Source organism: Camarhynchus parvulus, chromosome 1A, assembly GCF_901933205.1.
Source record: "Camarhynchus parvulus chromosome 1A, STF_HiC, whole genome shotgun sequence".
In the NCBI taxonomy this organism is placed as follows: domain Eukaryota; kingdom Metazoa; phylum Chordata; class Aves; order Passeriformes; family Thraupidae; genus Camarhynchus; species Camarhynchus parvulus.
Window position 1 is genome coordinate 37320305 of NC_044586.1, and position 25456 is coordinate 37345760.

At 40.9% G+C, this 25456-nt stretch overlaps 1 protein-coding gene across 3 annotated transcripts in view; it reads right to left on the reverse strand.

Moving 5' to 3' along the window:
• The window catches only part of HMGA2 (high mobility group AT-hook 2), a 112346-nt gene extending 87198 nt beyond the window's left edge, over positions 1-25148 (reverse strand). The window contains exons 1-4 of one of the 3 annotated variants that reach the window (XM_030960531.1): positions 25074-25148; positions 23654-23808; positions 20853-20939; positions 12878-12928 (exon numbers count right to left, since the gene is read on the reverse strand). In XM_030960531.1, the coding sequence (XP_030816391.1) occupies positions 12878-12928; positions 20853-20939; positions 23654-23764 (249 nt within the window). In that variant the 5' untranslated portion in view covers positions 23765-23808; positions 25074-25148. Of the gene's footprint in view, positions 1-12877; positions 12929-20852; positions 20940-23653; positions 23885-24216; positions 24516-24541; positions 24560-25073 lie in introns of those variants that run through there. The other 2 variants (XM_030960529.1, XM_030960530.1) reach the window with 2 other exon arrangements.
• Between the last annotated feature and the right edge of the window lie 308 nt (positions 25149-25456).

Consider the following 25456-nt stretch of genomic DNA (forward strand, 5'->3'; position numbering starts at 1 on the left):
AGGCAAGCTATGGATTCAAATGTTTACCCAGAGAAGACAAACACAGAATGGATACAGCTATGTTCACCCATGCTTCTATACTCAAACCAAGGAGTCTGGAATGCTCACAGAAGTGAGAAAAAAGGACAGAATACCTCCACTTTTATCTTCTGGTTTTAAGGTCACTAAAAGCTTTTTGGAAAACTAGCACATAAAAAAATGGAAAAGCTAAATAAATCACAAGAGTTTGCTTCTCATTTATTATACACTCAAGATAATGGTTTCAGGGACATGAAGAAAGGCATACAGAGCTTTGCAATGCACAAAACTTGTTCTGGGACAATACTTTATTATTTGAAATTTTAACCATGCAAAGAAAACCACAGTGATTTATAATTATGCAAAAAAGATCATGATGACTCTAACTTTTCCTGTAAATAGCCTTTTTTGTGATTTGGCACAATGGAATTAACAACCTCTTCCTTGGAAAGCAGTTGCATCTGGTTTGCCTGCAAAGGTTCTGAGACCTACTTCCTGAAATGAGCAGTGAAAGACAAAGCACCTTTCTGCTTGGAGCAAAATTATTATTAAGAATATAATTTTGAAACATTTCTGTGCTCATGTGTGAACTTCAGCCATAGCATAATTTCTCTTTGTTGTTCTCTGCACAATGGATATTGCCTTTATCTAAAGGATTTGTTCTAGTTTGAACAAAGTACAATGTGCAAAACCTTCTCCCTCAAGATATGCTGCAGATCAAAGGGCAAATTCTTTCCCTTACTCAAAACCACAATAGGTGTTTTTTTTGTTATCATAACTAAGAAAGGGTTTCCAATTTATATATCACCATTTACAAGCCTTTGGAGGGAGAAATCCTGACTTCAACCAAGTAAATTGGAGGCTTGCTATTGGATTCACTTCAGTGGAGACACTACTTTACACAGACTCACCTTAAAAGGAATTTGTTTCAGTGACTAATATGCCCTCAGTATGTATCTACCTATGACCACAGCTCAATGAAAGTTATGCATGCAGAAAAAGCAAGATAATTCAGGCATTTTCAAAATCACATCTTCATATATCTTTAAAAAATTTGATGAAGGTTACAGTACAGGTCTGTCCATATTTCACTTTTCAAATAGTTCACAGAAATTATTAAAGAAGAAAGATGTTATCTTTCTAAAAAGTATTACTGTTCATTTGTAATTAAAAAAGCAAAAATTAAAATCTTCTGTATGTATCTCTGTACAAGTCCAGTCCACCTGTTACTCATGCAGTGACTGCTCAAAACTTAGCTGACATTAATAATAAATTTATTGTATTCACAGATTTACTCAAATACTGCTTGTTATGTAAGTTACCATAAAGTTTCTATTGAACATGTACAAATGGTCTTCCTCAAATTACCTGAGTTTCATGTAAACAGGGCTACTCACAAAATTTATAGAGCTTGTAACCAAGCAGCAGACACAGTCATGCACCACATTAGTGGCAGATGGGAGAAGGGAGGGAGAAGGGCTGAAATCCAGGCAAGTGATTTCATTAGGAGTTTGGCCATTGACTTCAACAAACCTAATATTTTATCACACATCTCCTTGCTACATATTCAATCTACTAGACCAGGAGCATCATGTCTCACTGGTAGACCATTTGTCAGTCTACGTACCTCACTGAGAATTACGTGTAAAGCTTGATGAAACAATTGCTTGAATAGTCATTCTTGACTTGAATGGGAAGCTTGTAGAAGTACCTTCAAAACTTCATACACCTCGGACACCTCCAAATAGTTTATGAATGCTAATGAACATTAATGAATGCAACAGTGCATGCCATGACAGAAGACACCTTGTCTCCTCTACATATTCAATGCTTTGATCCAAGTACTGTATACACTTTGTCAATTGTGTGAGATGTTATTTTCAAAACCCAAATAAACAGTTGAACATGGAAGGAGGGTCCCCAAGCAGATTTCTCAGGCATTTAGCATCATTAACAGGAAACAGAGCAGGAGAAGCAGCCAGAGCCTGAATGGGTTCTCTGTGAATACTAAGGAAACCCCAACAATATGTTAACACAATGTAATTTTGATAAGATCATAACAGTGAAACTCACATATGTGTTCCTATTGCATCTTGTAAAATGCTCCAGTTGTTATTAGGATAATTGATAACAGTTAAAATGGAGGTAAAGTCATGAATTCTGCTCCATACAGAAACTACCAGTCTGACTGGTTTTAAGTTCTCAGCAGTTATTCAGAACAGACAGGATGTAAAAACCCTAAATTGTGCCAATTCACTCATTATCTTTGATTCTCCAAAATGGAGACTGCCACCATTAGCAAGTGACTTTTAACCAAAGCAAACCAACCTCTGCGGACCAAGTGCCATTCCCACTGACACCAACACAGACACACAATCAAATTTAACTTATCAGTACTATTATTTAAATCATCTGAGTAGCACCGAAGCCTGACTCTGCAGTTCCACAGTTCAACAGCTGTCAGGACTGACAGAGTAGAATAAAACAAACTGAAAACAGAGTTTATTTTAAAGAAGTGGAAAGAAAAAGCAGAATAAAGACATACATTATTCATTACTAGTCTCCTAAAACTGCTATGGAAATAGCACTCGTAAAAATATATAATTGAGCTGCCAAAAAAACCCCTGAAACTCTACAATACCTACAATGATAGCAGGGAATACCATTTAAACTGGCAAGAGAAGGAATTAATATCACATGCAAATAGACTGCAGCAAGCTGTTGTCAGCTAAATTCTAGCATCTGTGCTATAAAACACACAAATAACATCATATGCATGTGGAGATTTCACTAGAGTGGGGTTTGATCCATCTATTCTCTGTAGCTATCTCTGGAAGCTCCTCAGTTGCCTAGTATTTTCTTACTAACCTTCAAGCCCTCTATGTTTAATTAGGTGAACATGTGCAAAACTGATAATCTAAGGCAGTTAGCCTTACCTCCCCACTAAAACTCCACTCCATTTCAAGTTTCAGCCAACAGCCATCCAAAATCTAGCTCCATCCCTGGAAGCCTTCAGAGCTATGAATTACCAGGACAGAGCATAGCGCCGTTCACAGTGCTCAGGTCCAGCCTGGGCATCAGCATCTGGGAGCAAGACCATTCACAGGGGGTCTACCTATTAGGAAATGTGATGAAGATTTACATCCACACCTCCCATGTAATTGTGCCAACCACAAGCTCCTGTGTTCTCCTAGATGAGAAGTCCTCTCCAACCCTTCTCTTGAAGCTGAAATGCCATGCAGAGAAAATGCTACACAATTTCTGAGTGCTAATTAAGGCAGTTTTCAACACTTAGGATGGGAAAGACTTCTATCCTTGAGTCCAACCATTAATCCTGTACTGCCAAGTCCACCCCTAAACTGTGTCCCTAAGGACCACATCTGTATGTTTTTTAAATATCTCTGGAGATAATACATAGACTTCTTAAATATTCTAGGAGCCTGTCCTGGAAGGGAACGGATGATAGAACTTAAAACGCTAGTGACGCAGGCTGTAGCTTGGGTGTAATGGACTCCCTGCAATGTTATGCCATGAAACAAAAATTATGAAACCCAGAGATGCCTGCATTTGAGAGATAAATCCACATTCCCCTCCCATCAGCACAGGGTGGCTGGTAGCTGCCCTTGAGCAGAAGCAAGACTTCCTTCCTGAAATGAAATCACTGCAACATCAAAACAACCAAGAAGCAGCCTCCTTGTCTCACTGTATTGCAAAGAAGGAAATCATATCCTATGAAACAGTCTAGAGTAACAGCAAGGCTAATTAGCATCTTCTGTGCAACCAGAACCATTCTGAACAGAGAGCAACACAGAAATGCAAAACAAAGTGTTGTCAGCATTATAAGCCTCCACTCCACCATTACATGCATCTCAACATATGGCTTTTCCATGCAGACTGTCATCTTCCCAGGCCCCCATGTTTCCCATTTTCCCCCCAAGACTGAAAATATCTGGATTCTCTTGGACCTGAAAAGATTTCTTCCTCTTCTAGCAGCAGTGTCACTACTGCACCTTTGATTCATCGAACTACATATCCCAATCTGATTATTCAAGCAATTCAGCTTGTGAAGCCACAATTTTCAAATGTCAGGGTCTTGTCCCTCTACTTTTATTTTGGTTTTCCTTTGCAGTCCGATGAATATCTCGCTTAGGGACTTGTAAATGCTATTGTAAACTATGCTCCATTTATATTTTAAATGGGAACTACCACAAAAGAAATTCAAAACAGAAAAGAAAAAAAGAAAATATTTTTCTTCACTAAGTGTTGTGTACTACAGAATTAGAAGACAATTCCTGGTGAGGATATTTTGCAGCTATTTAATGGAGGAAGCCCACCTTCTTGTTGAAAATCTAGCCTCATACCTAAAATGTAACACTGAACTGTAATTTGAAGTGAGGCTTAGAGTCAGGATTAAGGAAGAGGAAATAACAATACTTGCACTTAAAAGCATATAATGACTTTCATTCAAACACCTGAAAATAATCTCTAAATATTAATTATCACAGTATCAGTCTCCCCCAAACTTTTCCAGAAGAGGATCAACCCTGCATTCCTTTGGCATCCAAATTGCCTGCTTGGATCTGTACAGAATGCAGACAAAGCTGAAAGTATTACCTACCTTTAATTATTATGGTAACTCTTAATTGACAGGAGTAAACTCACCCACACAGGGACTGAGTGCCATTTATAAGATGGCCTTTTTTTGCAGAGAAAAAATTTGATATCTTCCTGTAGGGCTATTGCACTATGGGGGCTTGCAGTATAAAGTAGAATTAAATTAAATTAAATTGTGTTAAAGGAGAGGCACAATTAGTCAAAAATTTTAAGAGAACCTAAGAGTCTTGACTCTGAATTTTCTCTTCTGGATCACACATTAAAACATGGGTTTTCATTCCTTCTGCAGCACTATCTTTCAAGAGGACAGGGAATGGAAATAGATGAGGTGACTCATCTATTTCTAGATGAAGTGACTTGGAATGGCCCTGTCCCACAGCTATGACTCAGATTGGCTAATGCTCAAAAGGAGAGTAACCATATTCCAGATATTCAAGGAAGCAGACACCTCATTTTTGTGACTATGTCTGTCATTTAATCAATCAGTATTGGACTTCTAAGTAATCAAGCAAGGTACAAAGATGAAAAAATATCATCATTATGCATCAAATATCCTTCAGGCTTGTATGTGGGATTGGTTCAAAACCCTTCAGTCCAGAATCTCTTCATTCTGTCCTGTATATGCAATCACAGAATCATAGAATCATTTCAGTTGGAAAAGAATTCTAAGATCATCAAGTTCAACCATTAACCCAGCACTGCCAAGCCCACCACTAGGCCACGTCCCTAAGGTCCACACCTACATGCCTTTCAAATATCTGGAGGGATGATATATATACTTTTCAAATACCTTACTCCTACTCCTCACTACCCACCAGGTAGACATATACTGGAGATACTGAAATTGTCACACCTGAATTTATAGAAACAGGTAAAAACATCTATTGGTTTAAAATACAGGATTGAAAAGTGAAATGTTTCCTTTCCTGCCTCATCCAATGTATGCTCAAGCAAGCTTTACTGGAGGAGGATGGCCTTGAGCTGAAGGCACAGGGCAGGCTGCCAGGAAATCCGAGTTCTATTCCTGGCTCTCCTACAGATTTCCTTGGGCAAGGCAATTAACCTTGTGGAGTGCACTTTCAATGGAGGTGAGGCCCAGCTTCTCTTTCTGCATTCATAACATTTTCAATGGTGAAAATGGAAATGCAGGAGCAAGAATGAGCGGCTGTACTTTTCTTTACCTGATTTTCTGTCAGATATTTGGATGCATGGTTGCTGATAAGTGTGCTAGTAAAAAACCCTAAGAATTCAAACACTGCAGGCACAAAAATGCCTCCTGATCTTGCCACAAACAACCTCAGTACTCAGTTTCCTTGTATGTAAAATGGGCAGCAGGGCTTCTAAAGCCAAAGTACACAGCCAAACGGAAAACTGATTTTTAACGTTCTTGAACACCTGTTATCTGAGATCATAAAAAGGGAATTGCAAAGAATTTCAGTTTGCCTTTCCCTAGAGATGCTCTAATTTTACCTGGTACATTTTTTTACCTGATAAAGTTCCTCTTTGGATTGCAAATAGAACAAAAGATTTTCTTTTAAGTAGTCTGAAATGTAAGATGAAATTTAAATTCTTTTTTAGCTGAGATGATATCTTTTAATATACCTTAAAAGAAGTGGAAGTGAATTAGAGAGTGAGTGAAATGTCATGAAAATGAGTTTGCTAATATAAATGCATTTTAGCAAACAAATATCATGGCTAAATTTTCTGTTGTGGTTTCTTTCAAATAAATATTGCCATATCCATTTATACCAACAAAGAACAGAACTCTGAAATTCCAAGGAAGGACATCATTTGCTTAGACAAATGTCTAAAGAAATGAAGACACATATCTCTCTGAACACTAGGGAGACAGAATGTATTTTTAGTGATTTTTTTAATGCATTTGGTACAAGCATGTAAGATGATTTTATTCCTTTCCTGAAATGTTGAATTAAAAAGTAAAAAAGCAAACAACCAAAAATTGGCAAAAGAAAAAAAAAGAGCATCTGTTAGTCAGAGGAGAAAAGTTTAACAATCACCACTTTTTTTCAAAATGTTCATGATTTGAGAGATGATTTCTTTTTACAGGTCATCTGAACTGGAAAGTAAGTGTATAGGTATAAAGATTTTAAGGCTTTTCATTCATGTCCTCAATCCACTTCCTAAGTTTAGCAATTTTAAAGGAGAGGTCAATAGTCCTTTTTTCATAATTATAAAAGGCCCTTCAGGCTCTTTAGATCACTGCAACAATGAACACTCTCAGGTAACGTTCTTGCCCACACAGATGTAGAACATGTTCAAGAAAGAAGGTATTTTATATTACCGAGTTATAAAATAGTACCTATGATCTCCAGAAGGAAGCTAGGGTTGTTTGGAAGATTAAAGCAACCGCAGCTTATATAAATTTTCACTATGTGCCTCACATGAAGTGGTAACACCACAGATACAGCAGTCAAAAGTTGTAAAGAATCAAAATAACTGAAATTATGTTATTCTTCCAAGAACAAGAAACAGAATTTTTATCTGTGTTATCTTCTGTAATTACATAAATAGTAACCTTTTCATTCATCATCCAATATACAAAATATAAATTTTATCTCAGCCATTACTTGCTCCAAATGGACCCAGTGGTACTTAATTTTTTTAACAAAAACAACTTCTCTTAACAGCAGAATCTCTAGCCTAGCTTAGGGATACACTAGTAAGCACCACATCAGAGAGGGGGAAGTCTCACACTAACCATTTGCTATCTAACAGCCAATTATATGTCTTATTTTATTGTCTAAGTTGTCTTCGATAGCATCAAAAGATTAGTATCTCCAGCTGAGAATTCACCACTGCTATAACAAAGCCTTCTTTGGAGCAGGATGGACTATGATGTCAGAACATTCTTCTCTCTCTATCACCCAGTGAATAAGATTGCATGAATTTAAGCATCTCCTAGACCATAACTTCATATGAGACAAAAAAGACTGCCTGCATAAGAAGAAAAACTAGTCAAAGGACTTCACATCACAGAGTATGTCACTATCAGGCACAAACTCGACTTAGAAACTTGACTTAGGTGTGGGAAGGCTCAGTGTTCAGATATTCACAGGATATTTTGAGTTGAAAGGGATCCACAAGGGTCATCAGGTCCAAGTTCAAGTGAATGTCTGTATGGGCATTGAAGCCACAATCTTGGTGTTACTAACATCACGCTCTGACCAAATGAGCTAATAGGGGCAAGAAATAGCCTCAAAACATTGATAGGTCCTCTGAGGCAACGGGATTTTGTTGGTATGTATTTCTTCAAAATTAAGAACCTCATTTTCAAAATCTTAATGAGCACAAGGAATCTTGCCCTGAGACAGGAACTGCTGGCATAGAAAAATCTCACCAATTCCATGTTCAAGGTTTTGTATCTCAGCTATGTCAGAATTGACTGGAAATAATCTGAAGAAAAAATTTACTCTAAAAAAGCATTTTTGTAATTTTTTTAAAATGTGGTTTGGCACTGCTTAAATTGGCATCCTGTATAAAATGAAACTCTACCCTTATTAAAAAAGTACTATAATCATCAATCATATAATCATCAAATTGTTTGGGTTGGAAGGGACCTGGAAGATCACCTAGTTCCAACACCCTGCCATGGGCTAAGACACCTTTCACTAGACCAGGTTGCTCAAAGTCTCATCTACCTTGGCCTTGAGCACTCCCAGGGGTGGGACATTCACCATTTCTCTGAACAATTGTTCCAGTGTCTCACCACCCTCACAGTAAGCAATTTCCTCCTAATAGCCAACCTAAACCACTCTATTCCAGTTTAAAGACATTTCCCCTTGCCCCGTCACTACAGGTCCTTGTAAGAACTCCATCTCCATTTTTCTTGTGGCTCTCTCTGCTTACTGGGAGGCTGCTCTATGGCCTGTCTGAAGCCTTCCCCAGGCTGAACAGCCCCTTCTCTCTCAGCTTGTCTAGATGATCATGACTAAAAATCAGATTAAAAATCAGGATCAGATTAAAAATCTGCTTAAGGAAATTAATTTCTTATAATCTCTTATCTCCTACCAAACTGAAATATGCTCTCTATACTGTCTAGAAGCAAACAAAATTGTTGGAAGCTTTCTGAACAAGTCACAGTTCTTACTTAGGCTTCAGTGATGAGATGCGCAAGCAGATGCTTCACATGCATCCCACATGTCCCTGCTCAGAAGGTCACCAACCATCTTCTGCTGTTACAATCATGCAAATTCTAGAATTGCATCTATCCATCTTTTAAAACAGTGACATGGCATGGAATCAGCCATCTCTTCTCCTCACCAAAGTCCTGCTCAAGGCTGTAAAAAGCTCTGGACTGTTCCTCTGGAACAATTCTGCCATTCTATGCGGAGTCTATGGTTCAAGTCAAACAATTTGGAAATGCAAAAAAAATTCTACCTAAAGACTCAACAGAAACAATGGAAATTAAAAACAAATACCCTTTTCTGCCTCAACTTCAAAACTGGATTTCAGATTCCTCCATTAAACTGATGCCTGAGAGCACTAGAAGACTATGGAATTTCCAGGGCTTTCCAATGCAGCTCTTTGGAACAAACAGCAAAACAATTGATTACTTAGTCCTCTGCTCTACTCATAAACCTTCAGTCCCTTCCTTTCAGTCAAATTAAAGGCATACACAAATGAAATTAATAATATAAAAAACCTTTGATCTTTACAAAGGACTACATGAAGCCATGAGCAAAACAGTCTCTGAGACCATGAGCAACAGCACCAGGCTTCAATGGCAAACACGTGGCCCTGATGAAGTTAATGACAAACCTTTCACTGACTACTGTGAATGTGAATTTGACTTTATGCCTGTGCTACATAAAATAATTCTGCTAATAAAAACCAGGTTGCTTCATAGGCTTTTTTTAAGCATCAAAGGCTATGTCTACAATATGGACCACAGGATGGTGCTGAGGACCTAAGGTCCAAACCACACACCTTTCAAGAGGTTTTTGTTTCACTTTAGCCTAGTCCTGTGGCTTGAATGTCTAACAGACTGCACTTCTACAGCGTATCTTCCAATTTGGTTCCATTTGAAAGGAGTCCAACCAACGATGTCTGGAACTGCTACACAATGCATACAGTAAGTGGGGAAAATTAGGAGCTGCATTTCAGAAGCATACTCTTGATCTGACCTAACACACTAATGCAGATGCATCCAAGGAGCTTAGAATATGTCTGTGAAATAAAACCTCTAAAATTAAGGAGTACTGAGGCCCCCATGAAGAGGGTTAATAGGTAATAGACTCACAGCCTTCAATGTGTTCACACGGGTGCAGCAACCTACAGTGAAGGTGAGTTTTACAGCAGCAAGCACTGTGTTTCTGATTTCAACTATGCTCATTTCCCACCTGCTTGACCTTGTTATCTTCAGGACTTTCATTCAATTAGCCCTCCACATTTAAAAAGCTTTTCTATGTAGCTGAATATTTTATTTTTAGAAGATTTTGTTTAATCTTTACTTTCTATTCTATAGGGTCTTCTTTCCCTTGACAGCTTTGTAAAGTACACATTATTGCATTAAAAAGATCATCTGATGTCTCATATGTTTGTGATAAACTGGGCTTCTTGCCCTCTTCACTTGGGCTCTCCCTCCCCCTCTCAGTTTTATACTAGTCAAAAAAGATTTACTTCTCTTCTAAAAAATAATATATATATAAATACACTGTGAATCACAAACATTAAATACTTAATTTGAACCAGCAGAAAGACCAGCTACCGGAATTCTACAGTGGTCTGTTAGCTTGTATGTCTCTGCATGTGCATATTGAAGGAAACAGCAGAAATAATATTTTACAATTTGATGAACAACATATGACACAGAACCTCTAGACTCCCAAAAAAAGGGTTATAAACTTATGAAAATGTAGAATTCTGCCCTCTCCAAGAAAAAAACCCTACACGCTCCTTACTTGCACAGATACTAAACCATCATCAGTAAGGCCTGACATATAAATAAACTGGATTAAGGAAATATATAATCATTAAGGATTAAACTGAAATATGGATGATAAAATGGGACATTTTCTGACTACATGTTGGAGGTCTAAACAAAAAGGATGATGCTGTACCATCTGCTTTCAGGCAGACTCCTCCCCTGAGTTCAACTACAAGCTAGAAGGAGCCCATGAACTCAATTTAAACTGGAGAGAAAAAAGAGAAGGGGGACAAACTCTTCAGACCATGAGAATCAAATACGCCATTATCTCAATGCAAGCTGCAGATCTGAAGAATTAACTCTAAAAATTATGAGAAGCAATTGTATTATCAGAATTACAAAGTAAAAAGACTACACTTTCAACAGGTGCAACAGCAAAGTAATACTGCGTTTCAAAATGTGCATTAATTTTTTTTTTAAAAGAGTGAAAGTCTTGAAAGTATTGGTCTCATAATAAAGTAATGCATACAACCCATTTCAGTAATTCCCATTTCTGAAAATCAGATTCTTGACTTGACAAATAGCCCATTCCATACTGAAAGCTCCACTGATACTGCCTATTCTTTCTTCCCCATAAAAACACAAACACAGAAGGGAAACATTCTACAGGCTGTCAAAAGTGCTGTATTAGCCCTTTTCACTGAAAACTCACCTTAGTTTCTGACAATGAGTACTTGGAAGAGAAAACCTTTTTAGTATGTCAGGTTGATGCCTTTTCCCTTTTCCCCAAACTCTTCAACCACCCCTATTCACCTGTCACACATTCCTAACTCAGAGGGGATGGCTTGACTGTTATAAATTAATTAATCTCATAAACCAAGTATTTTTTGCTGTTTCCCAGGGATTGCACCCAAGGTGAGGATCAAGCAAGCAACACTCAGCATCCAGATATGCAAGGTTCAAGCCAGATGGGAGGAAGCAGACAAAAACTGACCCACGTTTTACTGCATCTGGCATTTGCCTTCCCCAAGTTGCTTATGAGAAGATCACCAACATAGATACTTTCCAAAAGCCACTTTTTCAATGCCAGTAGGCTTCCTCGTATACCTGAAAAGTGCCTGACTTAAAAACTACAGGTATAAACCACTCATCTAGTATGCAGTGGTCTGTTTTCTCCAAAGAAATATCCTGTGGAACATTCACTGGAAAATGCAATAGAACTAGTTCTTAAAGAGACTGCTAAAGCCAGCTTTCCTGTGTTTAGTGGCTAATACTCTGGGGAACCTTAGCTGTAGTTTTCAGTACCTTCTTGGGCTGTTTGAGCTTTTGCAAGCATATTTTACAACTCTTTTAACAGCTATGCAAAAGAACTGAACAAAATGGAGGGGGAAATGACGGGACTGACAAGAGGAAAGAGAATACAGAGTGAAATAAGGGTTTGAAATTGAGAGGGGGGGGTGGATTTGAAACAGAAGTTTAAAGAAAAATGCTGAGCAGGGAAAGGGAACTGGAAAAAGGAAATCAGAAATGTTAACTTATGATGAAGCACACAGCCACACCTTTTTATCATCTAATATTCAATCCCATTTTCCCAGCGACACCCCATGTGAAAGCCCATACACAAGTGGAAAACATGCAGATGAGAGGTGCACCAGGCTCATTAGCTGTAAACATCAGTGAGGATACAAAATTTCAAGTACCTAAGAATGAAATACTTCCATTGCCAAAGAATAAAAACACACTTCTGATAGACACTTGTAAAGACTAAATGGGGTCAGGAAACGTGGAAACTTTCAATGAAATATATTACCAGTCACTACAAATATAAGAGGCATGAAAATGACTGTGAGTGGAAAAACTTAAGTTCTAAGCGCAAGTATCCTGCTGTTCATCTGCACTCTTTCTCACTGGATTTAAGGAAAATATGCATGTTTCCAGGCAATGTAGAACAAAAGCATTTTGGTTTTTAAACTTTATCTCCTGCACCCTACCTCTGAGTCTTATCACCCCTCTGAGGTCCCATAGTGCCCCTTTATAACCTTTGTTACTCAATTACTGAACAAGTTATCTCATTGTTACTCTCTTTTGAAGGAAGAGTTGAGCCTCTTTTCATGCTGATAAGATAGGCATAAATATTCACTCGAAGCAAACATTCAATTGTAAAGTGTCTTGAGCAAACTACCAGAGTCTAAAGGTAGGAAGCGGTGATCAACTTTGCTCTCTTAACCCTTTAGTCAATCCACCAGAACAAAGAGACAAAGAAGATAGATGCTTTTCTTACAAATGAAATTACTGTTCTCTAAAGGAATGGACTTTATTTTATAACACAGCAAAGAAATCTGGAAGTGAATTACCTACCCATTTTCTGGGCCGGCCTCTAGGTCGCTTTTCACCAGTGGCTTCTGCTTTCTGTAAAAGAAACACAACATATTTTATACCTCAGCATTACTTAACAGCCTCAGTAACTAGGAACTCCTTTCCTGTAACATTAGCTACAATCATACCTCTTGGGTGGCACCAGGCTCCCCAGCTAAGCTGTGTGTTTTCTGGCAGACGGTGTGACTGTGCTGCTTTTTCTGACATTTCCTAGGCAGCGCCTCACCTGCACCCAAGGGTGTCCCCGGCCCTGATCCACGCTGTGTCCGGGCCATGGAGGAGTGTGCCCACACAGCCCCGCTCAGGGCCCTCTGCAGAGCCATGCTGTGTCAGGGGCATGAGGAGTGTGCCCACACAGCCCCAGCCGCTCAGGGCCCTCTGCAGAGCCACCCTGTGTCAGGCCATGGAGGAGTGTGCCCACACAGCCCCAGCTGCTCAGAGCCCTCTGCAGAGCCATGCTGTGTCAGGGCCATGGAGGAGTGTGCCCACACAGCCCCAGCTGCTCAGGGCCCTCTGCAGAGCCACCCTGTGTCAGGCCATGGAGGAGTGTGCCCACACAGCCCCAGCTGCTGAGAACCCTCTGCAGAGCCGGGGCTGTGTCAGGCCATGCAGGAGTGTGCCCACACAGCCCCAGCTGCTCATGGCCCTCTGCAGAGCCATGCTGTGTCAGGGCCATGGAGGAGTGTGCCCACACAGCCCCAGCTGCTCAGAACCCTCTGCAGAGCCACGCTGTGTCAGGCCATGGAGGAGTGCGCCCACACAGCCCCAGCTGCTCACGGCCCTCTGCAGAGCTGGGGTGCCCTGGCCAGCCACCCAACATGCAGGCTGATGGTGGGGACACAGGGCAATTGGGAAACCTGGGAACCTCCAAGAACATCAAATCTAGTGTTTCATATGCCATCAAAGAGTACTTGAAGATACTAAATTAAAAATACAGCCTGTTTCAAGTTTGATCAAAGCAGTTTACAGCAGCTACAATTAATTTTTTAGCCTCATTATGTTCATGCATGAAAGTAATTAGGACAAAATATCACCATGAACATGTCTATGTTCTTACTGGGAAACAATTTCTCTACGTTTCACATGAAGTTTTCCACGTAAAAGCACACCTTTAGACTATAAGTAAACCTTTCATGGCCCAAAACACACCTTCCCTGTCCAGGTTTAAGGAAACAATGTGGAAGGGGCCCTAGAAGTGACCGCTTTATTTATGTAAGCCCAGTAGTTGCTCCTGGAGCTCAGCTTAAAGGAAATATGGGTCCTTTTATAGGTTCTTCCACTAATTCCACTGCTTGACATTGTGAATACTACCACTAATAACAGTACTTATGTAGTACACTAAAAAATTTACAGAGTTTAAAATGAAAATCCCAGGTTACTCTCTCTAGCTAGGCTATGTTCATCCATACACTTCACCAGGTAAATTATCCTGTTCCACTCAAGATTTTGTCACCACCTGTAGTCAGGGCAGGACTTGCCAGATACAAGGTCCCCAAGAAAGAAGACTTTTAGTACACATGAATTGTGTTCCTTTGGTTTTTCCCCCCAGTTAACTGCATGTATATTTGATTTGCCCTTAGAAATTAACTGTGCCATTAAATAAATCACTTGCTGGTCAATCACTGTAACATATACTGTAACCCAATGCTGTGCAAATCGGATCTCTCTAAAAGAGAACTTGAGCTGAGGAACTAGTGGAGGAATCTCTACAAAAAACCTGCCCTGTGAGTTAAATGCAATTACTTTGAAATAAATACCTCACAATAAGAAAGCTGTGAAAAATAAAATTCACACTCCTGAAGGGCAAAATTATCACTCAGACTTGTTAAAAGAGTAAACTTGAGCTTTAATAGTTTATACCGGTGTTACATGTAAGGTGAAACCCTCTTAAGAGAATACTTGTTAAAGTGCGTTTACTATATCCTGTAGCTGTCTATTTCAGAGTTTTGTTCTCTTTAAGCAGTCAATTTCTTTATACCTTGTAACCTGAAGGATGCAAAAAACCAGATATGGTTTAGTGTTGATAAGCTGTTGCTCCCTGCTTCTACGTTTACTTCATGAAACACAGGGCATAAATCTTATAAAGAAAAATCAGTTATAACTGGTCTTAACAAATCAACACTTGACATGTTATCAGAGCACTAAGGCTATTTATTTTCTTGTGTGTATTACTGCATCTGAAGGAAAGATCCTTTTCCAAAACTCTATCAAAAAAATAATTAACTTTGTGAATACAAAAAGACTTTGGTCTAATAATTAAAGTCCATACAAACCTGACACAAATTTTAGCTTCAAATTATAATGAACATGAGAGATTTCTTTGAATAACTAATCTTTGCTTCCTGTCATAAACTGTCACACAGGGTGGCCGCTTCCCATGCAGCTCAGCAGCGCTGAGCTCTGCCACCACCAAAGGTCCATGTCAGAAGCGGCCAGTGTTCCTGCTGGCTAGTTTGGGTAACGGTTTGTCAAGTGCTTGGGGACCGTGCAGATTGAAAGGCACTATATTCCTGCAGTGTATGACTTCCACCTCATGTCAGAAGAAAAACATTTCCATAGCTCTTATCAAAACCGAATCTTTCCCAGAGGTGAGCTGAGCAAACAGCCAAGCACGCCAAAGGTGATGTTTTGGTATAGAGAGATTCTGTAAGTAAATAGCAAGGTTTTCACAGATTAAACTGCAGAAAATGAATGACAAGAACCTCCAAAGTGGAAGTTTTAATCTCCTTTTCAAGAGAAGAGAAAGACAAAACACTTCGAGAACAAACAAAAGGAGCAGTAGCAGCACAGTGGCAATGATAAATACATGAAGTTCAGAAAAATACTCCACCTCCTTCCCTCTTTTCAGCCTGCATTTTGCTAAAATACTGTATTTTAGCCAAGTGCTGTATTTTCTCCAATAGCATTAGACTTTCCTTTAACTGAAGCCTTGAAGAAATGCTTTACTGTGCATAAGGTAATCCATTGCTTCTCCATGAAAGCACTAATACATTGCCTTTCCTCTTGAACAGATTTTTGCACCATCAGAAACACTCCAGTCTGCTGGCTCTTGGCTTTAATTGAAGTATTGCCTCTGAAGCTAGGGGCAAATCCTGACAGAGCTCCAGGATGGTATTTGGTCAGGGGGTTTTTAACATTTGGTGCTACTATGCTATGAGGCATGACCTTGCTTTTTACAGCTAAAACATGAAATCACCAAAGCTTAAACAAGGGTCAGCAATGTTATCAAACACAAAGTGTATTTCATTAAAAATAGAAAATTTCTTATAAACAATAATATGAACACACCATTTTTGCAATGTCACATCTGAGGAACAGAACTACACTTTCTCACATTTAAAAGCATGATCTATTTGGGAAGTGGTTTTTATTTATCACAGGTGAGAAAGATCATAATGCAGTCACTGCTATCTGGACGTGAGCTAACAGTCCCCAGGAACACACGCAATCCACTTAAGCCCTGTACCACAGGGCCATCTAACCCTGCTTCCAAACAGCTTCTCTCAGCAACTCCAGGACTTGACTGCTCATGATCTCTGCCTCCTTATTGCAAAAATGTGCTGTACCCAGCCAGAAACCAAGGCTGTACTACCGAAAGCAATGAACAAGACAAGACAAATATAAATAATTGAATGGCTATAAAGTGCTCTTTGGGCATCCATGTATTGTCAAGGAAGACCTCAAATGCAACAGAATCCAAATTTGAAGAACTCTAACTACTTTGCAAAATGATCTGCTGGAGATCTCAGATAAAGTGTGTCAGAGCTGTAAGTCAGGTAAAATAAGTGATTGCTCTCAGGAGGAAGATCACTGTTGCCAAACAGAGTCAAAAGACCTAGCCCAGGAATGTGTCCCTCTCAAAAAAAACACACAAGTTATTTAGTCAAAAAATACTCCTAAAAAAACTTTAGGCATTGACTAAGTACAAAAACATCACACTTTCCATGTCCTGCTTTATCCCTTTTAATGCTAAACAAAAATCAGTCTTCTGCTTTTCCTATCTTGGTCAAAACACTTGATTTTGAGGTCTCTTTTTCAGTGCAATAACAATCACTTGATAAATTTGATCTTGTTTTCCCTTTAAGCTTGTAATGACTGGTGTTGATGAAAATGAATGGAGCATGGAGAAGCCAACTAGATTTTTGTGACCCAATTCAGGGCAGAGTCCTCATCACATGCACTTCTCTGGTTTGTTGGTTTTTTTTCTTTTACCTTTGGACTGCTTAACCCAGGGGCATGCCTTTCTACATACCAGCCTGGCCATGTAAGGTAGAGACAATAGCAAGTGTAGTCACACACACAGGACCACAAGCTTTAGTTTTCAGAGGATGATGCATCAAGCCCTGTAGGCATTTTCAGTGAATCTCACTATACTAATAACTACAACAAAACTCAAAATATTTTAGCAGAAGGTAAATTTTACTAAAGAATTTTTACCATTGTATATTCCTGGGACATCCCTTGACAATTCCTTTAACGACAATCATATAGTAGCTACTGCTCTTTTTTCTAATGTCATAAATGTGTTTCCTGCTGCCAAACAGGAAAATATTTATGCCTACGCAGTATTTTTGTCAAGCCAAACTATAGGAACTAAAAAAAAAAAAAAAAAAAAAAAAAAAAAAAAAAAAAGCCCTAAAAAGGGAAATGTGATGGGCTGGGAACAGAGCTAACAGAGCTCACCAAACAAATAAAATTCAACCACAAAACACCCAGGAAATTAAAAAGGAAGATTCCCCCACTATGATCTTCCTGAAAAAAAATAGCTGTGCTTTAGGGAGAAACAAACCCAAAACCAAATTCACATATTGTTATTTTTAAAAAAAATATTTTAAATTAATGACAGAATAACTTGCTTAAAGATGCAGACTGCATAATAACAACCTAATTGTGGGGACTCAAGTGCAAGGTGATCAATTTTTTGTCTCTACCTCTTCTTATCTATTTGGTAACGCATTGTGTTCCTCCTGTTTGCGAAAATTAAACAATGGAGAAATGGTTTGGTCTTCTATAAAACACAGTTTATTTCTTGTGTCTAGTTTATAAAAATTTAGGCATGTGTGATATGCAAGGCTTTAAGGAAAAAAGGAAGTATATTACCCAAAATTAGAGTAATTGCCACATTATTAGCTGTTCAGTTAGTTTTGCAACATTTTGTATGCATTGTCAAGTTTCACATTGCTAATTTCCTAACAAGCAGTTTGTTTTCAGATGCCCCAAGGCCAGTTTACTAAGACCAAACACAAGCTCTTAAAGCTAAAAAAAAAAAAAAACAAACAAAACCAAACCAAAAATTTTTTGAAAACCCTGTGAACCAAGAAATTTTAAATATACAACACAACCACAATTCCAGGGAAAACTGTCCATCAAGTGATTTAAGGGTATTTCCTTTTTGACGTATAACGAAACAAAGCCCCAGTTCTGCAGTATTTTTAACTCACTGCCAGTTTGTGCAATACATTTTTAATTGTGATGTGTAATGCTTTGCAAGAGAACACCCAATCAATTAATCATGAGTGCCTTCTCATGGCTGCTCGGTGGGTTCTCCTGGTCACCGTTTATCTAACATGTTGTGAACACTCTGAAGCATTTCAATGAGCTCCCTTTGAAACACACAGGGCACGCACTATTCTTCAGAAATTCCAGCCCATTCCAGCTGGGTGCATAGTGCCCAGGTTCACATGTAGAGGGGCTTAAGCTAAGATACCCAGTGCTCTTTCTGGGAGTTGAGACAGGCTGGAGCAAGTCTTAATGAACGCATGTATGCATATGTATGTGTAAATATGTGTACCACAAAACTGAACATATAGTTCACTCCTTTTAGAGGCGATACCCTCACCACCAAATGAAGCTTTCTTACAGTGCCAAAACATTCCCATCCATATTACAGTTAGAAAAAATACTGGAAATAATATCACATTAAAAGATACTTTGAGATACGTGGTGAAAAGCTGATCTATTTTAGAGAGGCTAATTATCAATTTGGAAAAAGGGCTAAAATATTTATTTGATATGTGATACCAGTCTCGTTCTAGTGAGGCTTTATAAGTGTTTTATGTTTTAGAGGATTTATCAAACAGATAAATTACTTTATCTATAAACCTAGAAACCAGTAAGACTTGTAATTACATACCCCTCAAAGGGTTTTTTTCTATTACAAAAAGAAACATGTGGTCTTTGGTCAATTTTTTACATTAGCAACACCCAAAAGCTTTAATTAGAGCAGTAACTTGATTCATTCTGAAAATCAAAATGTTACAATCATCTGGAAAACTCATGATTTGATAAACCTACACATATATGAATGTTTTTAAATTATTTTCTATTTATACTCATTTCCAAATCACTTATGTAAATGAAATAATGGCAATACTCCTTTCAGAGGCATCTTTTAAAAACATTTCTACAAATTACTTAAAATTTTATCTTACTACAAATGTTTTCCTAGGAAAGCCAACACTCCTAGGAGTAATATTTAAAATACTAAAGCTCACATTTGGATTTGCTAGACTAATAAAAAACTTCTCCCTCTCTTTTGAAGAGTGACATATAAACTATTTTAACATGAATCTGAGGAATGCTTTTACTGTATAAAGAAAAAAAAATCAACATTTTAAGCACATTACCTTGCAAAATGGCTTTGAAAGATTTTTAATACTAAACCTGTAAAGCATTTTTTACTAATTCGTGGATTTCTTGACAGAACATGCTGCTTTTTTTCCAGCCCATAAAGCAAAAAAAAAAAATAAAACCAACTAATTTTGAATTTAAAGACAGTTGGAAAAGTACCTCAAACAAATGTTGAAAACACTTTAAACAAAACAGACATGAAACCATAGTCACCTTTTAATGATTTAATATTTATCAGTAGTTGCTATAGTAATTTATAACACTGAAAACTATCAAACTTAATATGGTCAGTACCATAGGCATACTGAAAAATGAACCATAATTACATGAGGACACAAATATCTTCCACACATTTTGTCACGCACCTCCTTAAAAGATACTGATACACTTTAGCACTACAGTTCACTCCCAGATTTTGTAAGCTTTAGTGATTCAGTACCTGTAAACTAGTGCTAACTGCTGTAGAACCAACAACATACACAAATCTCCCATATTTGTTTTCAAGCTCATACACAACAATTTGCCTTCACTAAGATATTTCCTACAGAAGGGTATGCATGATTTGCCTTGATAACACAGCTTTTTAATGGGGTGCTTTCCCCAATTCAAATAGAATTTAATCAAATTTTCATGTTGTATTTGTGATGTAAAATCCATGCACTAAATGCAGTGACTTCAGGGAGCTTCTCCTGTAGCTGAAGGCAATCAGAACCACCAGAATAAAGTTTGGTCCATCACCATGCAGAAACAGTGGTTCAGAAGACTAAAAGCACTTCCAGTAAAAGTCTCTTTGAAACTGATTACTAAACAAGATATAACAGGCTTTTACTGTAACTGGAAGTTTACTTTACCATCACATTTTAAAGCTGTAAATTTCAATATATGCACTTATTTCCATCAACACATAATTGGATTTACTCCTAATTAACTTATGTTTGACAAAGCACTTAGCTTTAATATACAGATTTGGTCTGTAGTAGTAACAACTGTAAGTGGGCAAGAAATTAATCTTCCTCTTACAAAAATCTTAATGAAGAAAATAATATCCTTAACATTGACTTTCTTACTAGATACGGGACATCTCATGGATCCTCATGAAATTGTTATTTCACTAATCTGTAGACTACTAAAAAAGATGCCCTTATAAGCTCTGTACTTAGGGTCTTGATGTTAATTCTAATTTTAAAAATGTGAAATTCATGCTTTATGTAGCTTCCATTATCAAAAGAGTTCCAATCCCACACTTCACAACCTAAATTACTGGATTTTTTGCTGCCAGTTGATAAAAAAACCAGCATTATTAATTTTTTCTCTTTAATAATCTCACCTTCTGAGCTGCTTTAGAGGGACTCTTGTTTTTGCTTCCTTTGGGTCTTCCTCTTGGTCTTTTAGGAGATGGTTCACCAGTTGGTTCCTAAATACAGGAAAACATGCTATTGTGGCAAAGAGGCTGCAACTAACCCAGATGTTCTAAAGGATAAACTAAACTGAGAAGTTGCTTAAAACATATGAATTAACAGTGCCATTAAATAACATAATATTAATAATACAACATAAAAAAATTAGCAACTCCAGGTAAAGGAAAAAATATATTTTGCACAATAAATGAGTTTAACTTCTCTTGCAATTGCACAGAAAAACTTGGAAAAGTGCGAATATTCTAACACATAAGTTATAGCAGGAAACACATTTTTTAAAGATGATTATGATTTCCCTCATATAAGAGCAGTTATTTAAAAAATAACTCAGTTACACATTTAATTTCAATTGCATTGCATTATAGTAAGATACAATTATCACATGTAGTTTCTAGCACAAGCTTTTTTGGGGGAAAAAAGTTAACTACCAGAATATTGTAAAGTAAGATGAGACTACTTCTCTCTCAAGGGGGCAATTTTTTTGGTTGTTCTGCAGTCGGCATTATATTCACACCTATTCTAAAGAAAATTGATTCATATTAACATGCAAATTTAAATGTTTGTTCTGATAGGACACTTAAAAGACAAAAATCTCGACAAAGAAAAATTTGAAACAAAACCCCAACTCAAAAGTGAGTCGACACTGACTATTTTAGCTATTTTCTTAACTAGTTCTTTGCCTGCCAGTAAATAACCAGTCCTTAAAACTGGGCATGAATTACTAAGAATTCAGATTCCAAATATTTATTCAGTGAATCATAAACATTATAAAACTCTTCTAGTCTTGAATATTATACATTTCATTCATATTACAGGATGCAATAGAACTAATCAAGTGCAGTTTGTTAACTTAAACCAGTTTAAAGCCCTTCAGCTTTCATAATTCCCAGGTAGGTTAAAGGGAGGCTGGCAAGGGGACTCCCCAAGTGCTGCAGCTCAGTGGCGAGCCCCGCAGGCACTGCACATCTGGGCTGAGCACGTTGAAGGAGACGCATTTTTCTTTCACTTCCACACATTTAAATGCTACAGGAGGAAAAAAAATAGGGGAAAAAAAAGAAAACACAATATAGAACAACAAAAAAGAAGAAAAAAAAAAAAAAGAAAAAAGAAAAAAGAAAAAAAAGAAAAAAGAAAAAGAAAAAAGAAAAAGCCCGGGCACAAGCCGGCAGGGTCGGTGGGTGCTGGCTGCCGGGGCTGGTCGAGGGCAATCAGGGGGTGAAGCAGAAGGGGTACAGAGTCCGCAGTCACTGGACCGATGGGAGTGAGTGTCACCAGGGGCAGAGCGAGGTAACGGGGGGCTCTGCTTTTATGGCTTCCCAAAAAAAGTACTTTCTGTGAAATTTACGGGACCATATCGGGGCGGGGGAGGGGAAGGAAGCAAAGCAGCCGCGTTTCCCCCGGCTCGGGGCTCTACTGCTCAGTTCTCTCCGTGTTTCGAGCCCCTCGAAGGCTCTCGCGGCAGTGGGGCTGATGCCAAATGAATGGGAAGTAAACACGTTTAAAGCCCGCGGACGCTCGCTTTAAAATGAGCTCCACGGACAGCCCCGCTTCCCAATCGTGACTTCCGAGGGAGGCAGGGAAAAGGCTGCGGGCGGCTCCGCGCTGCCCCCGCCGAGCTGCGGGATTAATTGGTTGCATCCGCAGGCAAAATCCTCCTTCGGCGGCGCCGGCGGAGGGGCTGCAGAGCGCGGGGGCTCCCCCCGGGCCCCTCGCCCGGCGGTAGGGGCTGAGCGCGGCTGGGCAGCGCCAGGCGATGCGACAATGGCACTTCGGGAAAGGAAGGGAAGGGGGTGGGAATAACACACGGATCTAGCGACCTTAGCGCGAATTCGTATCTTGCAAGTCAAAAAGGGGAGCCCAGCGCGCCCGTTTCGGGGCCCAGGTGGAGGCTGTGGGTGTGAGTGGAAAGGAGCACAGGGCTACGCTCCCCGCGTCCAGACACGGCAGCATTCCAATCGCCTCGACCTGCCTTGGGAAAGCGCCGGAGCAAAGGCAAAAGGTGTTGCAAATACAGGGCAAGCCCCCTCCGGCTACCTCCCCCACCTCCATCGGCAACGGGGGCACCTCTCTCCATACGATGAGGGGGGCGAGGGGGGGAGGTGGGGAAGGGGGGAATCGGGGGGGAGGAAAAAGGCGAAAAAAAAACCCTATGCGACTTTCTAGTCACTCTCCTCTCCCTCAGCCCCAGCATCTAGGGGCAGTTCAGGGGCTGGGCTGGTCAAGATCGGAGGCGGCAGCAGCGCCCGGTTGGACCCGACACATGCACACACACGCGCGCACACAGATTGAGATATAGCGAGGGCTCGGAGAGGAGGGAGACAGGAGAGCCCCGATCCGTGCTCCTCGCTTTCGCAATTTCAAAATCAGCTCGAAATGACCCAGCGAGCGCTGGTTGGTCGGAGCCGCGCTGCTCCATGTTCTCCATTTACATTGAAAAGCCCCAGCTCGCTCCCTGCACAATAGTGAAAGTCCCGAGGAGGCTCCGCGGTTCAGCCAGGGGCAGGCAGCGCCCCGTCGCTCCGGGCTCCGGGGTCCCCCCGCCGGGGCGCCCGCCGGAGCCCCTCGCTACGCCTCTGCACCACCTCGCCGGGAAGGAGCGCACAACAAAGCCCCCCCGCCCCGTCGCCAGGACTCCTTGCAGCACAATACGTACATGTACATGCCTATAACACTATAGATCTGCGGCTCTACGTATCTATGCGATACTGACTTGTGGTTGTTTCCTGGGTCTGCCTCGTCCTCTCTTCTGAGGCTCTGCGGTTGCAGGTTGCTCCTGGGCAGCAGTGGAAGGCTGACCGGGTCCCTCACCTTGTGCACTCATCGTGACTTCTGCTGCTCAGCCTGAAACCAGTCTCTCCAAAGCACCTTGAAGGGGGGAAATCAAAACGAGCTCTTGCTGCTTTTGCTGCTCGCTGCCACCACCACACCGGACGTCCTGGTGCTGCCAAAAAGGAGAAGAGAAGGGGAGGAGGAGGAGGAGGAGGTGATGGTGGTAGTGGTGTTGGTGGTGGTGGAAGAGGAGGGGGAATGAATCTCTCTTACAATTTAGGAATGGTTAGTAACATGAAGCAATTCAAAAGAGGAGAGGTTAAAAAAAAAAAAAAGAAGAGGAAAGGGAGAGTAAATTGCAGCCCTGGAAATGCAAGGAGAGAGGGAAATAGTCCGAGGGTAGTCGGGAGCAAACCAAGAAGAGGAAAAAAAGTCCTACAAATTGAAAGCAAGTGGAGGCTATCGCGCTTAGATCGGATCAGGACAAATTAAGATAAGACACACTGAAAATGGACTGAGAACACTGCACAATCTTGCCAGAAGCATGCACCCTGGGAAGACGGGGATTTCGGCAGCAGCGGGAGCAGCGCGCAAAAGGAGCGATCATTTAAAAATAATAATAATAAAACGATTTGGGAGATTGAGAGGGGAAAAAAAAAAAAAAGGGGGGGGCGGTCCTGGGTTTGTGTCTGTGATGCGAGCTCCTGGGACTGGAAATATTATTATGCGAGTCCTGCCCACGGACTAAACTAGGATGAGGGTTAAGGGAGGGAAAAAACCCAAAACCAACAACAAAAACGAAGGAAAAGAAAAGAAAAGCCACCTTTACCCGTGGGTGGAAAAACCAGGAGGGGGCTGTAGGGAAAAAAAAAAAAAAAAAAAAAAAGAGAGAGAGAGAGGAGGAGGCAGAGCGAAAACCCGGCGATGGGGGGTCTGGCGGTCGGCCAGATAAAACACGAGCAGCACGGCAGCACGGCAGCCCGGGCAGCGGCGGCAGAGCGCGCCGCCGCCTCACGTGTCCCGCACCGGCCCGGCCGCGGCTTTAAAGGGCCAGGCCGGGCCCGCCGCTCGCCGCCCCGCACCAGCCCGCCGCCACCGCGCGGGGCTGCGCGGCCGCTGCACGTGCGCGCCCCGCCGAACAAAGGCGGCCGGGCCGGGGCCGCCCCGGGACGCGCCCGCCGCGCTCCGGCCGCCGGCAGCGCCGCTGCCTCGCCGGTGGTGCGGCCGCCGGGCGGGCGCTGCCATCGCGGCGCGGGCTGGGCGCCTCGCGAGACGGCCGCCGCCGCGGTAAGATGTGGGCGGTATAACCCGACAGCGGGTCGGAGCTGTCCTGCCGGGAGGGTGACGGCACGGGGAATGACCTTGCGGAGAGCCCGGCCCCGACATTGTTCTTCGTACGAGCATGGCGGGGCCGCAGGCTGCGCGTCTTCCCAGAGCCCGTAGGCAGGATGTCCAGCACAGCCCGCTCTCTCCGCCGGTGTTCGGTCCCTCTCGTGCGAGCCATGGCTAGGCGCCCCTCCACTGTGGCCACAAGGAGTTGGCCAGTGATGACTCCCCCCCGCCCCCGCCTGTGCGTCCCCCAAAAACATGTTCACACCTGGGCTTCATGTGCAACTTGGGCATTTCCTCAAGCCCCACTTCTCCCACAAGGTCTTGCACTTTGGCTGACAGCCACCCCTGTAGTAACTGTCTGGTGACATCCTTTCTCTCCAACTCGGGGCTGGACAAGCGCAGGAGAGCGCTC